Source organism: Micromys minutus (assembly GCF_963924665.1).
Source record: "Micromys minutus genome assembly, chromosome: 27".
NCBI lineage: Eukaryota > Metazoa > Chordata > Mammalia > Rodentia > Muridae > Micromys > Micromys minutus.
In genome coordinates, this window is record NC_137962.1 from 20,648,086 (window position 1) to 20,668,853 (window position 20,768).

Below are 20,768 nucleotides of genomic sequence, written 5' to 3' on the forward strand. Positions count from 1 at the left end.
CTCACGGTGATCCTCCTGTCTCTATCTCTCGAGTACAGTCTGTTGACGAGCTACTGCTCGCCATGCTTCTGTCCTTACTAAGAAGAGGAAGAACTGGGCCACATGCAGTTCCATTGTTAACCTTCTTTTGAGAAATGCCTGTAATACTTTTACCAGTAGCCTTCAAGTTCCTTATGTGACAGTTTTTGGCTCTTTCTTTCTTGTGGTGTTAGGTGTGGAACCCAGGGTCCTGCATATCAGTCAAGCTCTGCGGCTGACTTACGAATGGCCTCAAATTTTTTAGGGATTTATTTTATTATTACTACTATTATTTTTCAAACACGATCTTACTCTGTAGGCCTAACTGGCCTAGAGCTTGCCATGTAGACCAGGCTGGCCTTGAATTTAAGATATGTTCAACCATGCCTGGCTGATCTATTATTTTAATTAAAATTTTAATTATTGTTTTATGTATTTATTTATTTTTAGGGTCTTATTACTATGTAGCTCTGGCTGTCCCGGAATCACTATGTAGAGCAAGCTGGTCTCAAATTCACAGAGATCTGTCTGCCTCTGCCTCCCGGATGCAAACATTAAAAGCCTATAATACCACCATGCCCAACTTACTGGTTTTATTTTTTTGTTGTTGTATTTTATTTTATGTGTATAGGTCTTTTGCCTGTATATGCGTCTATGCAAAACATATCTGGTGCTCAGGGGAACCAGCAAAGGTTTCGGATCCCCTGGCTCTGGACTTGCAGACTTGTAGCTGCCATGCAGGTATTGGGAACTGAACTAGCGGCCTTTCTCCTTCCACATTGTGGGTTTAGGGATTGAACTCAATAGTCAGGCTTGGTATTAAGTCCCTTTCCTGGCTGTGCCATGAGGCCACATAGGATCCACCACAACAACCTGACTGGTATTGAGTCCACGCCTGCCACACCCAGAAAGGTCTCCTACCCTTGGTCTGCAGCTGAGGTCTCCTATTTTGCTATACCTAAATACCATTTTCCCTAAGTGATAGGATCTTGGCAAATACAGTGTGCCAAATACAGTCTCTCTGTATGTGTTAGATTCTAACGTGTGTCTTTGTTCTGTGGGTGGTTACTATTTTCTGTTGATAAGAATAATAGTTTAACTATTACTAGTTTGCCTGAGAAAATGCTGGTTATCATACAGATAATCTAAGATCTGTGTGATACTGACCTCAGGATAACTCCAACACAATCAGCAGGCGGTGTTGGCCTCCTTCCGCTCTCTCGCATGGATTACTGATGTGAAAGCAGTCTAGTTCTACCGCAGCCGTAGCAGCGAGACTGCCCAGGCTTCCTTCCTAGGTCTTATCCTGATGGTTTGGTTTTCAGTTTTTTAAGATGGGGTTTTTCTGTGTAGCCCTGGCTGTCCTAGAACTGGCTGTGTGGACCAGACTGGCCTCTAATTTAGAGAGATCCACTGCTCTTCCACCTGGGTGCTGGGATGAAAGGCGTGTGTCACCAGCATCTACCCTGTATCCCCAGTTTTAATGTTGGTAGTTGAAAACAGAAAATGGTATTTGAGTTATGCCATGTGCAGTATAACTGGTTTGTGTGTCCCTCCTCAGTATTTATTGTGTCACAGATTGTGTTTCCCCTGAGTCTGCATCGATCTCAGCCAGTTCCTCCTCTGGCTGTGATGTCGTATTAACTGCACAGACACAGTCCTGGTGATGGGCATCCTGGCAGTAATGCTAAGCAGAACTTAATATAATTTATGATTTTCTGCTCCTACTTCTCAAGATAGAGAAGTAGGTAGATTGTGAGTTTGAGGGTAGTTTAGACAATATAGTTATACCTTGTCTCAAAAAAATGGATAATTTTGATATTATAGTCAGTATATATACTTAGTGTGTCACAATCAGTTGCTTTCTTACTTAAAACCATGGTAGCCATGAGCCTGGTGGCATGGCTATAGTCCCAACTACTCCAGAAGCTGAGGCAGGAGAATTACTTAAGCCCAGGCATTGCTTCAAGAACCCCATCTTGAAAACAAACCAAGGAGCCCTCAGAATTGTTGAGTGCTTCCCATTGTATTTCTCAGATATCCCAATGTCTGTGGGTGTAATTGATCCCAGGGCCAATCCTACCCAGCTAAACACAGTGGAGTTCCTGTGGGACCCTGCAAAGAGGACATCTGTGTTTATCCAGGTAAGGCACTGCAGTTGTCACAGCAGTCGTAAAGCGTGCCTGTCACTTCCATGAGGCATAGAAGGGCTGCAGGAGCAGCTCATTGTAGAGCGCTTCTATAAACGTGGCATGGTGAGCACTTGGGTAGTAGAAAGATCAAGGTTACAAGGTGCATTCAAGGTTGTCTGAGCTGTGTGAGTTAGTTCCTAAAACAACAAATAAGTAACAGTAAAAATGAATAAGGTGTGTTAAACTTAAACTTGTTTTTTGTGTAGCAGACATGGTAGTGCATGCCTTTAATTTCAGCCCTAACAAGTATCTATGAATTCAAGACCAGCCTGGTCTACAGATTGAGCTCCAGGATAGCCAGGGTTATATAGCAAGACCTACATCTCAAAACAAAAAGCAAAGTATGTTTGTGAGAGTGCGAGAGAGCCCTGTATACAAGGCTGCACGCCAAACACACATTCTTATACTGAGCTGCACCTCTGTTTCTCAGAATTCTAACCTTCCAAGTTCAGGCTTCTCAATATGAGGAGTTTGGAATAGTTCTTCTGATTTTCCAGTTTACTTAAATCTCTAAAATGTTTGTTGTTGGCTTCATAATATACCATTCTTTGATCATAGATAATTTGCCTAACAGTTGTTTAACATGTAAATAGTCCTATTTTTTTTCATTTGTTATCCATAAAGTTATCTTGAACCTGTATAGACTTGAAGTTTGATTTGCTTATATGATTATGTCCTGTAGGCAAACTGCTCAGAATTCTTTATTCCTCTTTTTTGTTGTTGTTGCTTTTGTTTTTTGAGACAGGGTTTCTTTGCGTATCCCTAGCTGTCCTGGAACCCAGCCCTCCCTGCCTCTGCCTCCTGAATGCTGGTTAAAGGGCAGACCCCACTCCCGCTTATTTGTAATCATTTCAACCAAACGGTTCATCGGAGAGTCACTTGTGAGGTTGTCATGGTGTTGATACTTTGTATACATGATTTTGAGGCTTTGCATAATGGTCCCTTGGAATAGGAATAGTTCTTGAAATATTTATGTTTAGATTATGTGTATGGGTGTTAGAGTGTGGGCTTGTGCACAAGAGTGCAGGTGTCCTCAGAGGCCAGAGGCATCTCCTCGGTGCTTGTGAGCCATCAGCTGTGGGTCCTGAGAACAGAACTTGGATCCCCTGAAAGAACAGTCTGTGCTCTCCACTGCTGAACGGTCTGTCCAGCCCGCAGCAATAGTGTTTGAGGCTTAGAGTGATTGAGCAGTTAATCTAAGCTAGTAAGTTTTCAGCTAGACAGAGTTGACCGCCTGGCCTTAGACTTTAATGGTGGCCCAGCAAATCTTCTGTACACTGAACATTCATATTTGCTGTGTTCGATGACTGACTGTGCCTCCTTTTAAAAACTAGATGAAGCTCTGTGGCATCGTTTGTGTGGCTCCCTGTTCTCAGGAGTATTGCCTTTGAGCAGCCTTTCCCATAAGACAGCATCTTCGATAGGTGTTAGTCACTTACATTTGTGAATTGCTAACAGGTCTCCAGTTCCCTCAGAGTGTAAGAGATGGAAAGAACTTAAGAGATGTTGATAAATACCCAGTAAGGGTTTGCCTCTGGTCTGGCTGGTGGCACTGAAGCTTGTTGTCACTTCCTTCCAGGTGCACTGCATTAGCACTGAGTTCACCATGAGAAAGCATGGCGGGGAGAAGGGGGTGCCGTTCCGAGTGCAGATCGACACCTTCAAGGAGAACGAGAGCGGAGAGTACACGGAGCACTTGCACTCGGCCAGCTGCCAGATCAAAGTCTTCAAGGTGCCCTGGACTGTGCGCTGGCCCCAGGGCCATTTCTGTCTGTCTGTCTGATCTCTGTGTAGTCCTGGGACTCAGTATAGGCCAGACTAGTCTTGAACTCAGGCCTACCTACCTCTGCGGGAATTTAAAGGCACGGGCCTCCCTGCCCATCTACAAGTGCTTTCTTAGTCACTCTGTCTTACCATGAGGTGACATAGTAGGGAGTCAGCTTGTTAGAGCTGGAGTCAGTGAGACAGCCTCGGAATACAGTGATGAGGGTCCAGCAGAGGCTGTATATTTGAGTTAGGCGGGTAGATTGACAGTCAGGCCAACGGCATAGACTCCAGAGCTAACTGCATTTTTCCCAGTGTCTGTTTAGTTAAGCTGGTGACAAAAATTAATTCTGCTCTGACTACTAGAGATTAATCAGGGCTGCAGAAGAGACCCAGGAGCTGAACTGTGACCCCAAATCACAGTGTCTGAAATCCACAAGCATTTGGTGACTTGCCTACCATTCATGTCTCAACTCGCCAACCAGGATGTCAGTTACGCAGAGAGCTCTTAGGAACTTTATTTGGCCCCTATTTAGAATGGAAATTTTATTCATAGTGGCTTCAGTTTGGTTCCTTCTTACAAATGTAGTTCACATGGAGTTTGGTGTGGGTAATGAGAACTTGTTAAAGTTCAGGCTAAACTGGATTCTTGTTCAACTTGTAAGCTCTTCTGTATCACAGAAATCATGCAAAGTTGACTGGTTTAGGTACATTAATAGTTTGTACTTCTGTTTGTTTATTGTTTTGTTGTTTTGGGGCAGTTGTGAGGCAATGGGTTAGAAGTAGCCTAAGAGCCGCCTCAGATTTACTAAGCCACCAATAGCCTTGGCTGCTGATAGACTTATGCTGAGTGCATCCCAGTACCGGGGCTGTCAGCACACATCACACCTAAGTGCTGTGTCTCAGGCCTGTAAGTTTAGCACTGGAGACACTGAGGCACGGTTGCTGCAAGGTCCATATAGTGTGAGCACATCTCAAGTGAGGTGAACTGAGGCTCATAGCAAGGTAGATCCCCAGGTTCAAAAGGAAGCTGGGAAGGAGGGAGGGAAGGTGGGGCTTGGGGCACCACACTGTATCTCCCTTTTTACTCTTACCTTGAGTCCTTAACCTCACTCCAGAGGTCACCGTTGTCACAGTTTACTACATGTGCCCCCCCCCCCCCAGTTCTTTGGTGAATACGCATGTATAGTAGACATTTTCCTTTCTTTGAAACATAAATGTGAGTACACTGTATGGGTTGTTGTGAGATTTGATCTTTTTTTCAGTTGGCTTTGTGCTTTAGAGTCTTTCCATCTATGATCTTTCCCACTAGCTCAAACATTTAAATACCCTATTTTCAGACTGTGGCTGACGCACACAGCCTCTACAGTAGGTTACACGTGTATGTTTTATGTGTGAATATTTAAGTGTTTGAAAGTGGTGTTTCTGGGTCAAAGTGTAAGTTAGTTCTTCCTTCCATCTTTCCTTCATTTATTTATTTATGACTGGGTTTCTGTGTAACAGCCTTTGTAAACCAGGCTGACCTTGAACTCAGATCTGCCTGCTTCTGGCTCTGGAGCCCTGGGATCAAAGGTTGAATTTAAAGCAACTTATTTCTCATTTCAGCCTAAAGGTGCAGACAGAAAACAAAAAATAGACAGAGAGAAGATGGAGAAACGGACGCCCCATGAAAAAGAGAAATACCAACCTTCTTATGAGACAACCATACTCACAGAGGTAAATGGATTTCTCCGTTCACATTTGCAGTCTCAGTCATTTATTCATGAGCCATTCCGTGGTGCTCAAGATCAGACCTAGGGCCTTGTGTGTGTTAGGCACTGTCACTGAGCTGCAGCCCCGGCCACGCACACACAGGCACACGTCCTTTCCACCTTGGTCTGAGCTTGGTTCTGAGCGTATTTTCCTGACTGCAGGTAAGCAGTAGTGATGTGAGCAAGCTCTAGAGGAGCGCTTGATAGAAGCGTGGCTTCCTTGTTGCCTAAGTCTTCCTTTCTTTTCAGTGTTCTCCATGGCCCGAGATCACCTACGTCAACAATGCCCCATCCCCTGGCTTCAACAGCTCCCATAGCAGTTTCTCTCTTGGGGAAGGGTAAGTCTAGGAAAGGCAATTGATTATATTTGTACTAAATATGGGTCCTTTAAGCACATTCTCATCAGCAAGGTCTTTCAACGTGTTTTACGTAAAATCTTTCCTCCATGGACAGTGTCGGGTCCTTGCTCCTGTGGTAGATTTTTAGTGGTAAGAGTGAGGTTTGAACTCCTGATGCACCTTGTCTTGTATGCTTTGTGGGTTTTCATGTTTCATGCTTGTACCAGAGAGTGGGGAGTGGGGATTGAAAGCAGGCTGCACAGGCAGTCGGGTGTGTTTGCTTTTCTTGTGAAGAATACTTGTAGAATGTATAGATATGTGCGGCTGGGTCTTCTTCAGGTGGGTTCTGAACAACTGGAGCAGGGGCTGTCCCAAAGCTGTTGCCTGTCTGTGGGATGTGTTCTAGCTGGGCCGCCTTGTTTGGCCTCAGGGGAGAGGAAGCGCCTCGCCCCACAGAGACTTGATGTGCTAAGGTGAGGGATATCCAGGGGCGACTTCACTCTCTGAGAGAAGAAGGGGTTGGGGGAGCATTGTGGGAGGGGGTGAGTAGAGGCAGTAAGCGGGATGTATAGTAAAATAAATAGGATAAGAAAGAATACTGTAGAACCCTGAGGTGTGACTCAATGGTAGAGTGCTTGGCTGTGGTGTGCATTAATTCAGCCTTGGGTTTGGTCTTCAGCATCACAATTAAGAAACACATAAAAGAAGACAATTGTTTGGATTCGGATTTATTTACTTTGTGTTCAACCTACTTCTTAAAAGGTGTAAAAGAGCTTAAATGTTAAAAGGTAAGAACCAATACCTTTTCTTTTGGTATTAGTTATAAAAGGAATACATCCGTTTATAACCCTGATGCCATTTCAAAATCTGAATATCAAGCTTAAATTTTTCAGCTACAACAGAAGTGAAGAAGAAAGGGTTTTTGTTTTTTCAAGACAGGGTCTTGCTGTATACTCCTGTCTAGTCTTGAGTCACCGTATAACAGGGCATCCCTGAGTTCACAACAGTCCTGCAGGCGCCTAGTGCTGTTCTCACACCCTGTCTCTCCTCTGTATGTTTGCATGTAAGTTTTATCTGTTTTTCTAAGATGGCCTTGAACTTCTGGAGCCAGACAATCCTGACTGACTACTGGCTCCACGTCTGTCCAGAGAATAGGGGTTTCTTATTTTCCTAAAGGTGGTGCTGCCCACTTGGAGTTGATTTTAAAAGTCTAATTTTAGGGTTGTGTTTTACTTTTTTTCTTTCTCAAATTTTTCTCTCAAAGAAAATATAGCTTGTTGGTGGTAGCACAGGCTTTTAATCCCAGTATTCGGGAGACAGAGGCAGGCTGATCTCTGAGTTCAAGGTCAGCCTGGTCCACAGAGTGGGTTCAAAGACAACTAAGGCTACACAGGAAAGGTGTGGAAAAACTAAACAATGGGGTGTGGAGAAGGGGGAGGGGGAAACTAGCTGAGTGTGACTGTGCATGCCTTTAATCCTGGAACTTTGGGCAGAGGCAGGAGGATCTCTGAGTTTGAGGCCATCCAGGGCTCTGTTATTTGGAGGAACCTTGTCTTTAAAAAACAACAAACAAAAGAAGCTTTAAGAAGAACAGAAAGTGTGGAGATAAATGTTGAATCACAAATTAGCACTAATTTTGAATCAACTTTAACAGTAATGGTTGGGGAGCTAGAAATATGGTTCAGTGGGTGAGAATACTTACTTTTCAATCATGAGAACAGGAGTTTGGATGCCAATACCCACGAAATACACCACACATCTCAGTGTAACTCCTGTAACTCTAGCTCCAAGGAACCTGATGCTCTCTTCTGGCCTCCACATTTAGATATATATGCTGACATGTATCTTTGAGTGCTCTTACACACACACACACACACACACACACATACACACACACACACACACACATACACACACACATACACACAAGCTAAGTAAGTACATTGGAAATAAACTGGGCTGGCAAGAGAGCCAGAGGGTAGAGTGGGCTCTCAAGGCTAGTGCTCTGAATTTGGATCCCCAGAGCCCGTGAGGATGGAAGAGTTGTCTGTCCACCATGCTGTCCTCTCACATGCACCACACCATACCAGTGTCACACAGGTCCAACAGTGATAAATCAGAGTCAAAAACAAACGCACAAGGGCCGGAGCGACGCCTCAGCCCTTCGGAGCAGTGGCTGCTTTTCTGAATGACCCAGTTCAGTTCTCAGCAAATGGCAGCTCACAGAAACAGGAGTTTTTCGGAGCTAAGGTGGTGCAGGGAATTGCAGTTGCTAGCACGTGCTAGAAAAGAACTGGGTTCAATTCCCAGGACAGCAAAATAGGGGTTTTTTGTTGTTTGTTTATCTTTGGTTTTTTGAGACAGGGTCACATTTTGTAGCTTTGGCTGTCCTGGAACTGGTTATATAGACCAGGTGAACTAAGAGATCCACCTGCCTCTGCCTCCCAAAGTGCTGGATTAAAGGTGTGTGTCCCATGCCCAGCCCAGTATATGATCATAGTATACATTTTCTCCTGAATCTTCCTGTGTACGTGCACATGAATATTGATATGTTTAATATAAGAGATATGTACGAGGACTTTAATGTCCCAGTATTTTTTGAACTTAGAGCCTCATGAATCCTAGGCAAATGTTTTATGCTAATGTATGTTTCTACCCCCTGCAAGTGTTTATTATGCCATAATTGATTCTATCGGTTTCTATTTACTGAAGTTTTGATATTTTTCCCTAGTTTCCTTGGTCATGAAGTAAAAACAACAAAACAAAACAAAAACCAAACTGTCTCGAATGACACAGTTTCTTCCCTTCCCCTAAAGTTCTGAGTTAATTAGCACACAGCTTAAGTACTGGGTCCAAGAAGAGCGTTTCAGACAAAGTAGAGACTCTCTGAGCTCTCTAGCTTGAGAGTTACCGTGCCAGTGACTCGTGAACTGACGTACACAGAGTGCCTTGGGCTCACCCTTCACCTTCACCGTCTCTCCTTAGAAACGGCTCACCCAACCACCAGCCAGAGCCACCCCCTCCAGTCACGGACGTAAGTCTAAAGCCAATGTCACTTCTTTGTAGTGTGTAAGACTGTGGTGACCGATTCTGTCACATGCTGTTCATGCACTCCACAAATGCTTCCTGAATTTCACCTTTAACCTGGAGCTGCACTAGGGACTAGAAGCAAGCAGGACCGGGAGGTGTTTTGTTTGTTGCTTATAGGCTTCCCGGGCTAGCTTAGGACGCACTGAGCCGTCCCGCCTCTGCCTGGCCAGTGCTGGGTTCCAGGCATATGCCGTCTCAGCTGGCTGCTTTTCCTTCTTTCTGAGGCTCTCATCTTGTTCCCCAGGCTGGTGTAGTGTGGTGGTTTCTCACATAGCTGATACTACCCAATGCCATCCCTTGAATAGAAAGAGTTTTCAGTCTCATAGTGGAGTGGAGACGACCCTGTGTGATAGGAACAGTTCTTAGCAGCCAGTGTGGCTGTAGAGTGTGGAAGGAAGTGGTTGTGTGTTTTCTAATGAGGTAGCAGATTAATCTATTCAGATACCAAAGAATGCATTCTTCTTTCAGAACCTCTTGCCAACAACCACGCCTCAGGAAGCCCAGCAGTGGCTGCATCGAAACCGGTTTTCCACGTTCACGAGGCTTTTCACCAACTTCTCAGGTTAGATTACCTTTTCCTTTGACCTCCATATGGGATGTGTAGGGAAATGTCTCCGTTTTTTTTTTTTTTTTTTTTTTTCCTAATAAAATGAATTTCATGAGACACTTCAGACTTTTCAGCCAGCTGCAATGGTGCTGTGAGTCCTTAAAACAAAGCAGCTTTTAGTTGGAACTCATTTAAACTTTAAAATGTTTATTCTATAACGCACTCTTAAAATGTGGTATGGTGGCACATACCTTAAGTCCCAGTAGGGAGGCAGATCTTTATGAGTTCAAGGCCAACCGGGTCTGCATGGTGAGTTCCAGGATGGCCTAACTCTGGAAACAGGCATCTTTCATCTGGTACTTATCAAGGAACAAATGGACTGAACTCCCCCCTACCACATACCACTGGACATATTACTTGCACAGTACACTTTTATGCCGCCTTCTGTGAACATCTGTGTGGGAATGTACCCTTGGTAAGATGTTCTGATTTGAGGGGTTTCGTCATCAGAAGGAGACGCACTAGATGAACACATGCAGAAGTGTGTGAGGTGAGGCTGGAGGGGCTGGTGTGAGCCTGTCAGATTGTGGGAAGGTGTTTCAGAAAGGAAAAGCAACAGTCAGGCTGAAAGCATAGGGTTAGGTGGAGAAGTTAATCGGATGAGAATTGAGACAGAGGTGAGGCAAAGGCCACAAGGGCTTTGTCTGCCCTAGGAGACAGCACTGTATGACATGCTGCTCAGGTGGTGACTGTCACATCCTGATGTGCTCTTGCAGTGTTCCTGCCTAACCTGTGTTTCTGTGTTTATCCCAGGGGCAGACTTACTGAAACTAACTAGAGATGACGTGATCCAAATCTGCGGCCCTGCAGATGGAATCAGACTCTTTAACGCATTAAAAGGCCGGTGTGTACTTCTGTTAAGATGCCAGTGAGAATGGATCTTAAATGAGTTTGTGTTTGGGGATTTTTCACAGCATTCTGCCCAAATAAGTATGTCTTGTCAGAACACTAAAAGAAAAATTGTAATCAGTGGATAAAGACATACGGTAGAAGAAAAGTACTCTAGAGGTTGTCCATCCTCCCTCCACATGTACATGGATATGTGCCCCTCCTACATACACATAGACACACACAGACGTGCACATGGCATATGTATGTCAGGGAGTCTTCACCAGCTAAGCCATCCTGCCTACCATATGGTAATATTGTAAATAAGCAGCATGTCTAGAGCCCGAGCCTCATGTCAAACAGTTACTCCTGCATCTTGGGTATGTCTAACCATCACTCCAACGCTCACAGACCCAAATGACTGCAGGAGCTAAATGGTCATGTGAAGTCTTGGGAGAATGAAGACCCCGAATTGCAGGTCTAAAGCTAGCAATAGTGTTCTCTTACCCTGTCTCCCCACTCTCCTTCTCCCCTTCCGTTTTTAGTGCTGAGAGTAGAACACAGGGCTTTGAACTTGCCCTGCCAAGAGTCTGGCATCGGCCCTGCCCTGGCCCCACATCTAACTTCAGTGAAAGCCAGAGTTTAGAAGCTTAAATGGCGCCTCCTGTTGTAATGAACCAGTGTAAACAACCAACCAGGCTACCACTGAGAGAAGGAAATGAGTAAATTGCTTTTCGCCCAGGCAGTAATAGGTTTCATCATGTAAACTGGTCCTTTTCCTTCTCCACATAGGGTGGTGCGTCCAAGGCTAACCATTTATGTCTGTCAGGAGTCGTTGCAGTTGAGGGAGCAGCAGCAGCAGCAGCCGCCACAGCCACAACAGAAGCAGGAGGACGGGGATTCAAATGGTACTTTCTTTGGTAGGTTGTTCTGGGCAGAGCAGGAAGAAAGGAGATGACTCCTGGCAGGTGTGGTGAGAGTGTGGACCAGCACAGCATTAGTTGGAGTTCTAGAAGGAAAGCCAGTGGCTCACGTTGATTGAACTCTAATCCATACATGTTATTTCCAGTACTTCTTATGTTTGGCTTATTAAAGGCAGTAATGTCCATAGTGTAGACTGTCACATCTCCAGCCCTTAGGAGAGGGTGTGACTAGGCTTGTGGAATAAGTGTTTCTGGCTCACATGGAGAAAGGGAAACCGAGGCAGGGCCTGCACCGAGGACACCTTTGCACTGACTGCTGTTGTTTCTTTTGCAGTGTACCATGCTATCTACCTAGAAGAGCTGACAGCTGTTGAATTAACAGAGAAAATTGCTCAGCTTTTCAGTATTTCTCCTCACCAGATCAGCCAGATTTACAAGCAGGGGCCAACAGGAATCCACGTGCTCATCAGCGATGAGGTCGGTTTCCCAGTACAGCAGTTACCATCCCATAGTCTGTTAGGGCCTGTGGAGGGAGTGAGGGCAGTGCTGCAGGGCCCAGTTCTGTTTCCACAGAGGCGTAGCTGTTTCATCCTAATTCTTTTTAAAAGACAAATGGCCATTTTGGCCTGACTGACCCTGAGCTTGTGGGTTCATATGATCCTCCCGCTTCAGCATCCTGCCGGGGTAGCTGGGACTGTTGGCATGAACCACTATGTGTGGCTTAGATTCTGTCACTTACTTACTTACTAGTTTTTAAAAATTAGTATAAAGCTGGGGTGGTAACTCACCCCTGTAGCCCAAGCACAGAGAAGTTTAGCCAAGGTCATGAATTCAAGTTCATCTCTGAGTATGTAGTAAGTTTAAGGTTCACATAGCCTACGTGAAATGGTGTCCAAGGGGGGGGAGGAGCCAAAAACTGGAGAGGGAGATGTGGCTCAGCAGTTATGAGTGTTTGCTGCACAAGATGAGGAGCAGAATTCAGATTCTAGAACTCCCCCCCATGCCTGCAGCCCCAGCTCAGGAGGACCACTGGAGCTCAAACTCTGCCGGCCTAGCCGGTGGGGCTGGCTCAGGAAATGAGACACCTGCTCAGAAAACAAGGTGAAAGCGATGGGGGCACACATGATGGTAGAGTTTGGCCTCTGTGTGATTATATACTCACATGCATGTGTATGTGCACATACGTACACCTCATACATCTGGGCACACACACACACACACACACACTGACACACACTGACACACACACACATACTATTTTTGCTTCTTATAATCCCAGTTTGTGGAGGAAGGCAGGAGTGTCATCCTGGGCAGCTCTGTGCTGACCTGAGGGAGAGGGCAGAGGTTGCCATTGCTGATTCCTCTCTAACCCAAACACGAGTCATTGTTGTTTTCCAGTCCTGTAACTGAAATCAAGTTACAAGAGTGAGTTAGGGCTGGAGAGATGACTCAGTGGTTAAGAGCACTGGCTGCCTTTCCAGAGAACCTAAGTTTGGTCCCTAGCAACCATGTGGCTAACTTCACAGCCACCCATAATTTCCTCTTCTAACTTTCATGGCACGGGTGTAGAAGTATATGACATTCATACACATAAAATAAGTTTAAAAAAAAAAAAAAAGGCTTAATGAGTTACTACAATGGGGTTTTTATAGCCAAGTTTAGCCTTAAACTCCCTGTAAAACGGAAGGGTGACCAGAAACTCTGTGTGTGTGTGTGTGTGTGTGTGTGTGTGTGTGTGTGTGTGTGTGTGTTTATTCTCTTTTACAGGTAGTTTTGACTGCCTGATAGTGTCAGGAACTAAACTCAGTTCCTCTAGAAGAGAACAGCAAGCACCCTTAACCTCTGTCCAGCCCTCCCCATAGTCTTTAATTTCACATAATATTTTTATGCTTGAAAATCTCATGTCCTGTTGTGCTTCCTTGAAGCAAAAATTTGTTTTGGCCAAATAACTTGCTTCAAAAAAATCAAAAACATATCTGAATAGAATTATCATCACACTTACAGAAATGATCCAAAAATAACCAGTTGATATCTGTGAACCACTAAGTTAAAAAGTTTAGTTTGGGGTTAGTTTTGGTTTGGTATGTTTGTTTAGGTCTGTGGTTCTGCCCTCCCTGTCTTCGCCTCTCCTCCTGCAGCCCTCACTGGCTTGTGTGTAGTGCTGGGGGTAGAACATGCACCGTGGAGCTACTGCATCAGCTGAGCCTCATCCTAGCCCTAGACTCCATCTGCGAGGAGCTTGGTTTCTTTCCTGTGCTAGCCCAGGGGTAGTTAATCTGCAGTGGAGCGCTGCTGCCCAAGTGTGAATCAGCCAGAGCTCTGTGCTGCTTTCTGCCTGAGGTGGAAGGACTGTGGAACTAATTTTCAGACTGACAGATAGGATTGGAAGGGGGTTTGCTATAACAGCATCAGCAGATTTGTTTTTCCTTTGCTTAATTTTGAACTTCTTACATTTTGTACCAAAAAAAATACATAATGCTATTTCTTCCAGTCAGCCATCTTGTGACAGTTGTAATGTGATCACTCTTGAGTTACTGTTACAGAAAATATTAAAAAATAAAAAATCGATTTCTCTCTCTATTGGCCCTGAGGTCTCACTCCTCAGGCCTGACCCTGATACGGAGCCCCGAGAACCTCTGGTGCCTGGTCCCAGCCAACACGGCCCAACTTGTCTGTGCAACTCCCTTCCCTGGCGGTTTTCTACCGCCTGTTCTCTGCATCTGTCCCGGGGTGTTTCTGTACCCCAAAATCCCACATAAATACAACTCTACAGCCCGACAGCTTTTCATACAGGTTTATATATTCAACTCTCAATCCACAAACCCTCTACACAACAAGATCACATCAAATAGACAAAGATGCAAACTGCCCTTCTGTATGAGATACTAGACCTGTAAAATCCTTAATGTTCATAGCTTTTTAACACCAATCAATCTCACCTGGGTCTAGCTGGTCCTTGGGAAGCTCCTTGTTGCCACGACCTTCACTCTCCCTCTCTGCCCTCTCAGCCCTCTCCACCTCTCTTGCCCTGCCTAGTCACTGGCTTTCCTTTATTTTACTAATTAAAATGGGAAGGTTCCCTTGGTAAAAACTAGGTAACTAGGCCTAGGAGGCCCTTCTTGAGGAAGTGAAATTAACATTAAAATGTGAAAAGCTCCTGGACAACCTGCAGCTCACTGTGGGTCTGTTCTTGTTACTAAACTACTTTGTTGTTCTGTTTTGGCACTGAGACATTTAAATCTCAGACAGAGTCTGGCTTTATTTACTTATTATAAGTGCACTGTCGCTGTCTTCAGACAGAAGAGGGCATCAGATCCCCCGACGGATGGTTGTGAGCCACCATGTGGTTGCTGGGACTTGAACTCAGGACCTCTGAAGAGCAGTCAGTGCTCTAACCCTGAGCCATCGATCCAGCCCTCTCTTATCTTTTGGTGCTTGAACATGCTAGGAAAGCCTTCCACCTTAACTTGCTCAGCCCTTAAGTAGGACCTAGAATGTGAAACCCCTGTTTTTACTTTTGAAACAAGGTGAGTGGAGGCGTTAAGTAGAGGAGAGTTAGGGAGGTTTTAGGAAAGCACACATTCGGTACTCAGCCATCTTGTGGCCTCCTTCCTCTTTGTGCCTCTTGCAAAGTGTTGGAGTTCACCCAAGAAAAAGCATGCTCCACTTTTCTTCCTAAACCACTGTTGTAGATGGTCTTGGGGAGGAATTTGTCCAGTGCCTCAGGCTCTGGTGACTTGGCTCTTAGACCCTGGAGCTCTCCCAACCTCTCTGCTTACCTGCATATGCTTGGGCCTGTCCTCATTTTGTCATGGAGTTGGGAGGCTCCTGAGCAGATAGTTAATGGTTTTAGAGAGAGGAGGAGACCTTTCTTGAATGGCATAGCCACTGGTAAGTCACGTGCTCCTGTGAAGAACCCTCCTCATCCTTCTGTAAGCAACCTCTAGGGTCTTCAGATAACAAGATCATGCAGGGAAGGGACGGGAGGAGGGTCAGCGTGAGTGTGGGGGAAACAGGATAAGAGCTGGTGAGCTCGATCACAATCGCTGTGGTTTTAGTTGTGTGTGTATGGAGCTTGCATGTGTGAGTACAGTTGTATGTGGAGGCTGGAACTAGAGTTACAGATGTCTGTGAGACACACCCAGGTCAGCCCAGGTCCTCTGGAAGAGCAGCCAGTGGTCTTAGCCCTCAGGATAATGTTCTATGCATGTATTTTCATATAAGTATTAAGATGCCATAATGAACTGCATCATGTATAATTAATATTCACCACATAGAAACGAATGCCTTGTCTTGTTTCCTTTGAAGAGCTGGAGGCTGTGCCAAGAGTTGTAACTTTGTCACCCTTTACTCTTTGGGACAGTCTCTGTAGCCCAGGCAGCCCTGGGACTTGGGATCCTCCTCTGGAGGGGCTTGTTTGCCCGGATGCTGTCTGCTGCGTCATTACACTGTCAGAGCTCCGGGACAAGTTGCAGGAAGCTGGAAGCAGGTGTACTGAGCTGCACAGTGGGGGGGCCGAGTTAGCCGGCAGCAGCTTCTTGAGGGGCCCCTTACCTTCTGCATCAGCTTTCACAGAAGCTGGGCAGAGGCTAGAGAGATGGCTCAGTGGTTTAGAGCATGTGTTTCTCTTTGAGAGAACCTAAGTTCAGTTTGCTCACAACCTACTGAAACGCCAGTTTCCAGAGGCCCTGACATCTTTTTCTGATCTCCAGAGGCACCAGGCATGCATGTGGTTCACAGACAAACTTGCAGGCAGAACAGTTCAACATGCAAAGTAAATAATTTTTTTAAAAAAACAGAAGTTCCTTGCTTATCTTCTCCAAACTCCTCTCAGGTGCCCGCTGATAGAGCTTAGTGTGGTAGCCACTGGACTGCGTTGCTTATGGGATATTCTTTGTCTTCAAGGCTGTGGAACAGAAAGTGGCCTAATTTGAGACAGAAATTAAATACATTTTTTTTTTTACATGATTTGCTCAACGCTTTCCAAAATAGCCTGTTTCCTTTAATGTTGTTTTGGAAGACATGACCTAGTAGATTATTTTACTTTACACATAGATTAGTTTTTGTAAAATTACAATTTAATTTTGAAAATTCTTGAATTTAGATGTTACCAGTACCTTCCAAAGTAAGCGATATTGAGGTAATACTCAGTTATTGTTCTGCTCTACGGAACTGTACAGACTCTCTCATTTGAAGCCTGCTGGCTGCTGGCTGTCTTTGACTTTCCCAGTGTTCACACTCTCAGCTGTAAGCATGAAATCCTCATATGTACTTCAGTACATTGTCATGAAAAACATCATATTCAAAATAAACTTTGCAAGCCCAGGTTATTCATCAGCAAATCTTATTGATCTTTCCAGATGGTACAGAACTTTCAGGAAGAAGCCTGCTTTATTCTGGACACAATGGAAGGTAATAAAACAGTAAAACATACTTTTAATGTGTGTGCATGTGTGTGCGTGTGTGAGCAAGCAAATATGGACATGTGTGTGTGTATATGTGTGCCTAAGTGTGTATATAATGTGCACCATGATCCAGCAGGGGACTGAGGCAGTCAGAGTGGAGTTGAAAACTATTGTGAGTGTCCATGTGGGTGCTGGGAACTGAACCTAGGTTCTCTCAGAAGAAAAACAGGAACTCTCCACTGCTAAGTCATCTCTCCAGCCCCATGGGGGATTTCTTCCTTGGGTTTTGGTTTGAGAAAAGCACTTGCCTGGGGCCAGACTGGCCAGTGAGACTCCCGCCTCTGCCACCCCAGCACTCTGAGCAGCATGCCACTGTTGGTGTGGGGCATGGTCACATTTGTTCTCAGAATCGGGGACAGTACGTTACCAGCTACGCTAACTCCTAGCCCCCTTTATAAGGAATTTTAAAGTTTTTTTTTTCCACCAGACTTTTAACTTCGGCTTAATTTGCTTAGCATACACAAAATCATGGGATTGATCACAAACTCAAAACAACAAATAGATCTTTAATGTTTTACCTTTTTTATGAGTACACAGTCTCTGTCTTCAGACACACCAGAAGAGGGCGTCAGATCCCATTACAGATGGTTGTGAGCCACTATGTGGTTGCTGGGAATTGAACTCAGGAGACCTCAGGAAGAGCAGTCAGTGCTCTAACCACTGAGCCATCTCTCCAGCCTGATACCCTTTTTTGATGTGGTGTCTGTCTAATGGAGGCTGACTTCAGACCAGCAAATTAACTCAACCTTCCAAAAGCTTGGATTAAAGGCAGGCACATCATTCCCAGGAGATGGGAAGTGTTGATCAGGAAGTGTCATCCTTGGATGTTGTTCTTTGTAAAGTGTCTTCTTGCTGTCATCGGGGGGGAAAAAAAACTTCTGACAGTTTTTCCATTTTCTTACACCTCCCCTTAGCAAGTGAGGAAGTCAGGGTCGTTTCTATACCTGTTTTAACTTATGGGGAGATCTGTGTTGGTGTGCCCCAGTGTGAGGTGACTTACTTAATTCCAGCCCAGGAAGAAGAGCAGGGCACGGTCTCATCTACATAACCAGTTCCAAGACTGCCAAGACTGCACAGACCCTGCTGGGAAAAAAGTATTTAAAAGCCAGATGGAGTGGCAAGGGGCTGCCATCCCCACACTGAGAGAGTGAGGGCAAGAGAGCATGAGTTCAGGCCCATCTCTACATCGTGAGTTTGAAGCAGGTTATGTCTCAGAAACAAAGAGATGGCTCAGAAGTCAGGCGCTCATGGGGAGGTCCTAGCTTGGTTCCCAGCACCTATATTACTAGGTGGATTAGAGTTGCCTGTGATTGCAGTTCCAGGGGACCCAACACTCTGACCTTAGAGGGCACTGCAGATGCACATGTGATACACATAGAAACATGCAAGCAACACACACACACACACACAAATAAATAAATAAATAAATAAATAAACACTTTAAAACAAATAAAGAATCTGTAAGGACGCTGGGATAGATCAGCCAGTCAAGATGGTCAGCACCCAGCCAGTGGCCTGTCTTCATAGTGGACGGGGAAGGATCGGCTCCCAGTCTCCTGACCTCTAAGTATGTGCTATGGCACCCCACCCACCAAAACTCAGTGTACTGACAAATATTTGTAAAGCATTTAATACACCTGACCTTCCTAACACAATTGTTTTACAACATAACACATTGTTGAAAACCATGTTGGTGAGCTAGTGCCTGATGTCAGTTGTTACTGTGCGCCACTGAGTGAGAGAGACAGAGAGAGACAGAGAGAGAGAGAGAGACAGAGACAGAGAGAGACAGAGAGAGAGAGCGCATCATCCTGTGTATCTGGCTGGGAAAAGTACAAGATTGTATTATGTTTTCATTCTACCTGCTCGGCCTCCCGTGTGCTGGTGTGGACATCACACGTGGCCATCCAGTTTGGCTCTTTTGGTTTCCAAGACAGAGTTCCCCTGTCTAGTCCTGGCTGGCCTCTAACTCAGAGGCCCACCTGCCTCTGCCATGTCCTGGCTCCATTTGACTTTGTATAACACTTCACAAGGTAGTGCTGCCTGCCCTTGCTTTACAGGAGACTAAAGATCACCTTCTCTCTCCTACCTTTACAGCAGAGGCCAGTGACAGCTACCATGTCATTCTCAAGTAGGATGAGCCTCCACATTCGATGGCTGCTGCTGCCTTCACCTCTTGACGACTGCCCTTTTGAAGGGGGCATGACTGGAGACTAAAGGTCTTCAGGAACCTGGCATGTCTGAATGTTGGGAGAGGGTTGGGGGAGGGGGTTGTCCAGTGCAGGGCAAGCAGGCCCTGAAGTGCAATCCCAGACCCTTGTATTGGCCCCTACAGTATGACAGCCTCAGACCACTGACCAGACATGGAGTTCAGTGTTTGCTTAGTTTCTGGCCCCTGTTGACACCAGTAAGAAGCCCCATCATTAGGGTCTGTAGAGAGCAGAGTGCTGATGGGTTGTGTGATGTTTTCTGGAAAGATGTGTAACCTTGTGAACCTCTGTCTACCGAATGAAGCCCATTGTCAGCTCTGCTCTGTCACAGCTGTGGGGAGGAGGAACAGAATTCCCCCCCCCTTTTTTTTGGAGACAGGGTCACATGTTCTTGACTCTACCTCCCAAGAGCTAGGATTACAAGCTTTTGCCGCCTGGCCTGTTTCTGCAGTGCTGGGCTTGAACCCAGAGCTCACATGCTAGGCAAACACTTTCTCCATCAGAGTTCCAGCAGGCCCTTCCTGTGTGTTAAGAGTCTCCAGATTCTAACTTGGCTCACCTGCAGTACCACAGCTGAGAGTGACTTTGGCTGATATGTGTTGGGTAGGCCGAGCAATAAATCCCATGGACAGATTATCTTGTTTTTCCTTAATAAATCCAAAGCAACCAGGGAAGCAGTGGCCTGGGAATAAGGAGAGGATAAGGAGAGGCAGGTGGGGAGGGCTGTCGATGCCGTCCTTTGCTGCCTGTGCTCATTGGTTCTTTCTGGGACTGTGCTGGAAACTGATGGACTAGCCGCTGAAGGAGGGCAGGTACCCAGTGTCACACTGACCTCACTGTCTCACAAGCACAGTGCTGGGGGTGACAGACTAGAGTGTGACTCCAGAGATCATGAAGGTTGTCCACAAGCTGTTTAAGTAAATGAGCTACTCCGCCCTCTCCTCCCTCCCTCCCCTGTCTTGTTTTGGCAAAGTGGGTTTTTTCCTTAATGTAAGTTTCTTTTCCCATTCAAGCTCATACTGTGTTTATGTTCTGCCTTTCAAATGACTGTATCTGTGTGCATGTGCAGAATTTTAAAGCACATAGGTCCTCATTTTCACATGTATAGTTTGTTATGACTTGGTTTTCTGAGATGTTTTCTCTGTGTAGCCCTGGCTGTCCTGGAACTTACTCTATAGACCAGGCTGCCCTCAAACTCAGAGATTCACCTTCAAAGGTATTTACTACCAGTGTCAGGTCACATGTAAAGTTTTACCAGAAATTTCCTTAAATTTTGTTCAGATGAACAAAGATAATGTTAAAAGATTCTGTACTGAATTTGAATTTATGTGTGTTTTTGAAGTATTTAATAAAGCCTAGATTTTTTTTTAAGAGTGTTTGGTTGCTGTTGCTGCTGTCCATTAAAATCAACCTGTAATGTGGTTCTAATTTCTTTTGCTTTGGAACAAATTTAAAATCTTGAAACCTGAAAATTCCTCAGTGTTGCAAACAGCTTGACATTAGGCCAAACGCTTCCCTGTCGAGTGCTCACCCAAAATCCCATCTTAAGGTGACATTTCTAGTTGCATCATGTTCCCAGTCG

At 45.2% G+C, this 20,768-nt stretch overlaps 1 protein-coding gene across 2 annotated transcripts in view; it reads left to right on the forward strand.

The window, feature by feature from the left end:
* Positions 1–20,434, forward strand: part of TFCP2 (transcription factor CP2) — a 36,829-nt gene extending 16,395 nt beyond the window's left edge. Inside the window, exons 5-15 of one of the 2 annotated variants that reach the window (XM_080939004.1) lie at positions 2,056–2,162; positions 3,790–3,942; positions 5,580–5,690; positions 5,975–6,063; positions 9,049–9,097; positions 9,622–9,715; positions 10,514–10,604; positions 11,381–11,508; positions 11,846–11,988; positions 16,872–16,923; positions 19,074–20,434. In XM_080939004.1, the coding sequence (XP_080795130.1) occupies positions 2,056–2,162; positions 3,790–3,942; positions 5,580–5,690; positions 5,975–6,063; positions 9,049–9,097; positions 9,622–9,715; positions 10,514–10,604; positions 11,381–11,508; positions 11,846–11,988; positions 16,872–16,923; positions 19,074–19,111 (1,055 nt within the window). In that variant the 3' untranslated portion in view covers positions 19,112–20,434. The remainder of the gene's footprint in view (positions 1–2,055; positions 2,163–3,789; positions 3,943–5,579; positions 5,691–5,974; positions 6,064–9,048; positions 9,098–9,621; positions 9,716–10,513; positions 10,605–11,380; positions 11,509–11,845; positions 11,989–16,871; positions 16,924–19,073) is intronic. The other variant, XM_080939005.1, reaches the window with a different exon arrangement.
* The last annotated feature ends 334 nt before the right edge of the window (positions 20,435–20,768 follow it).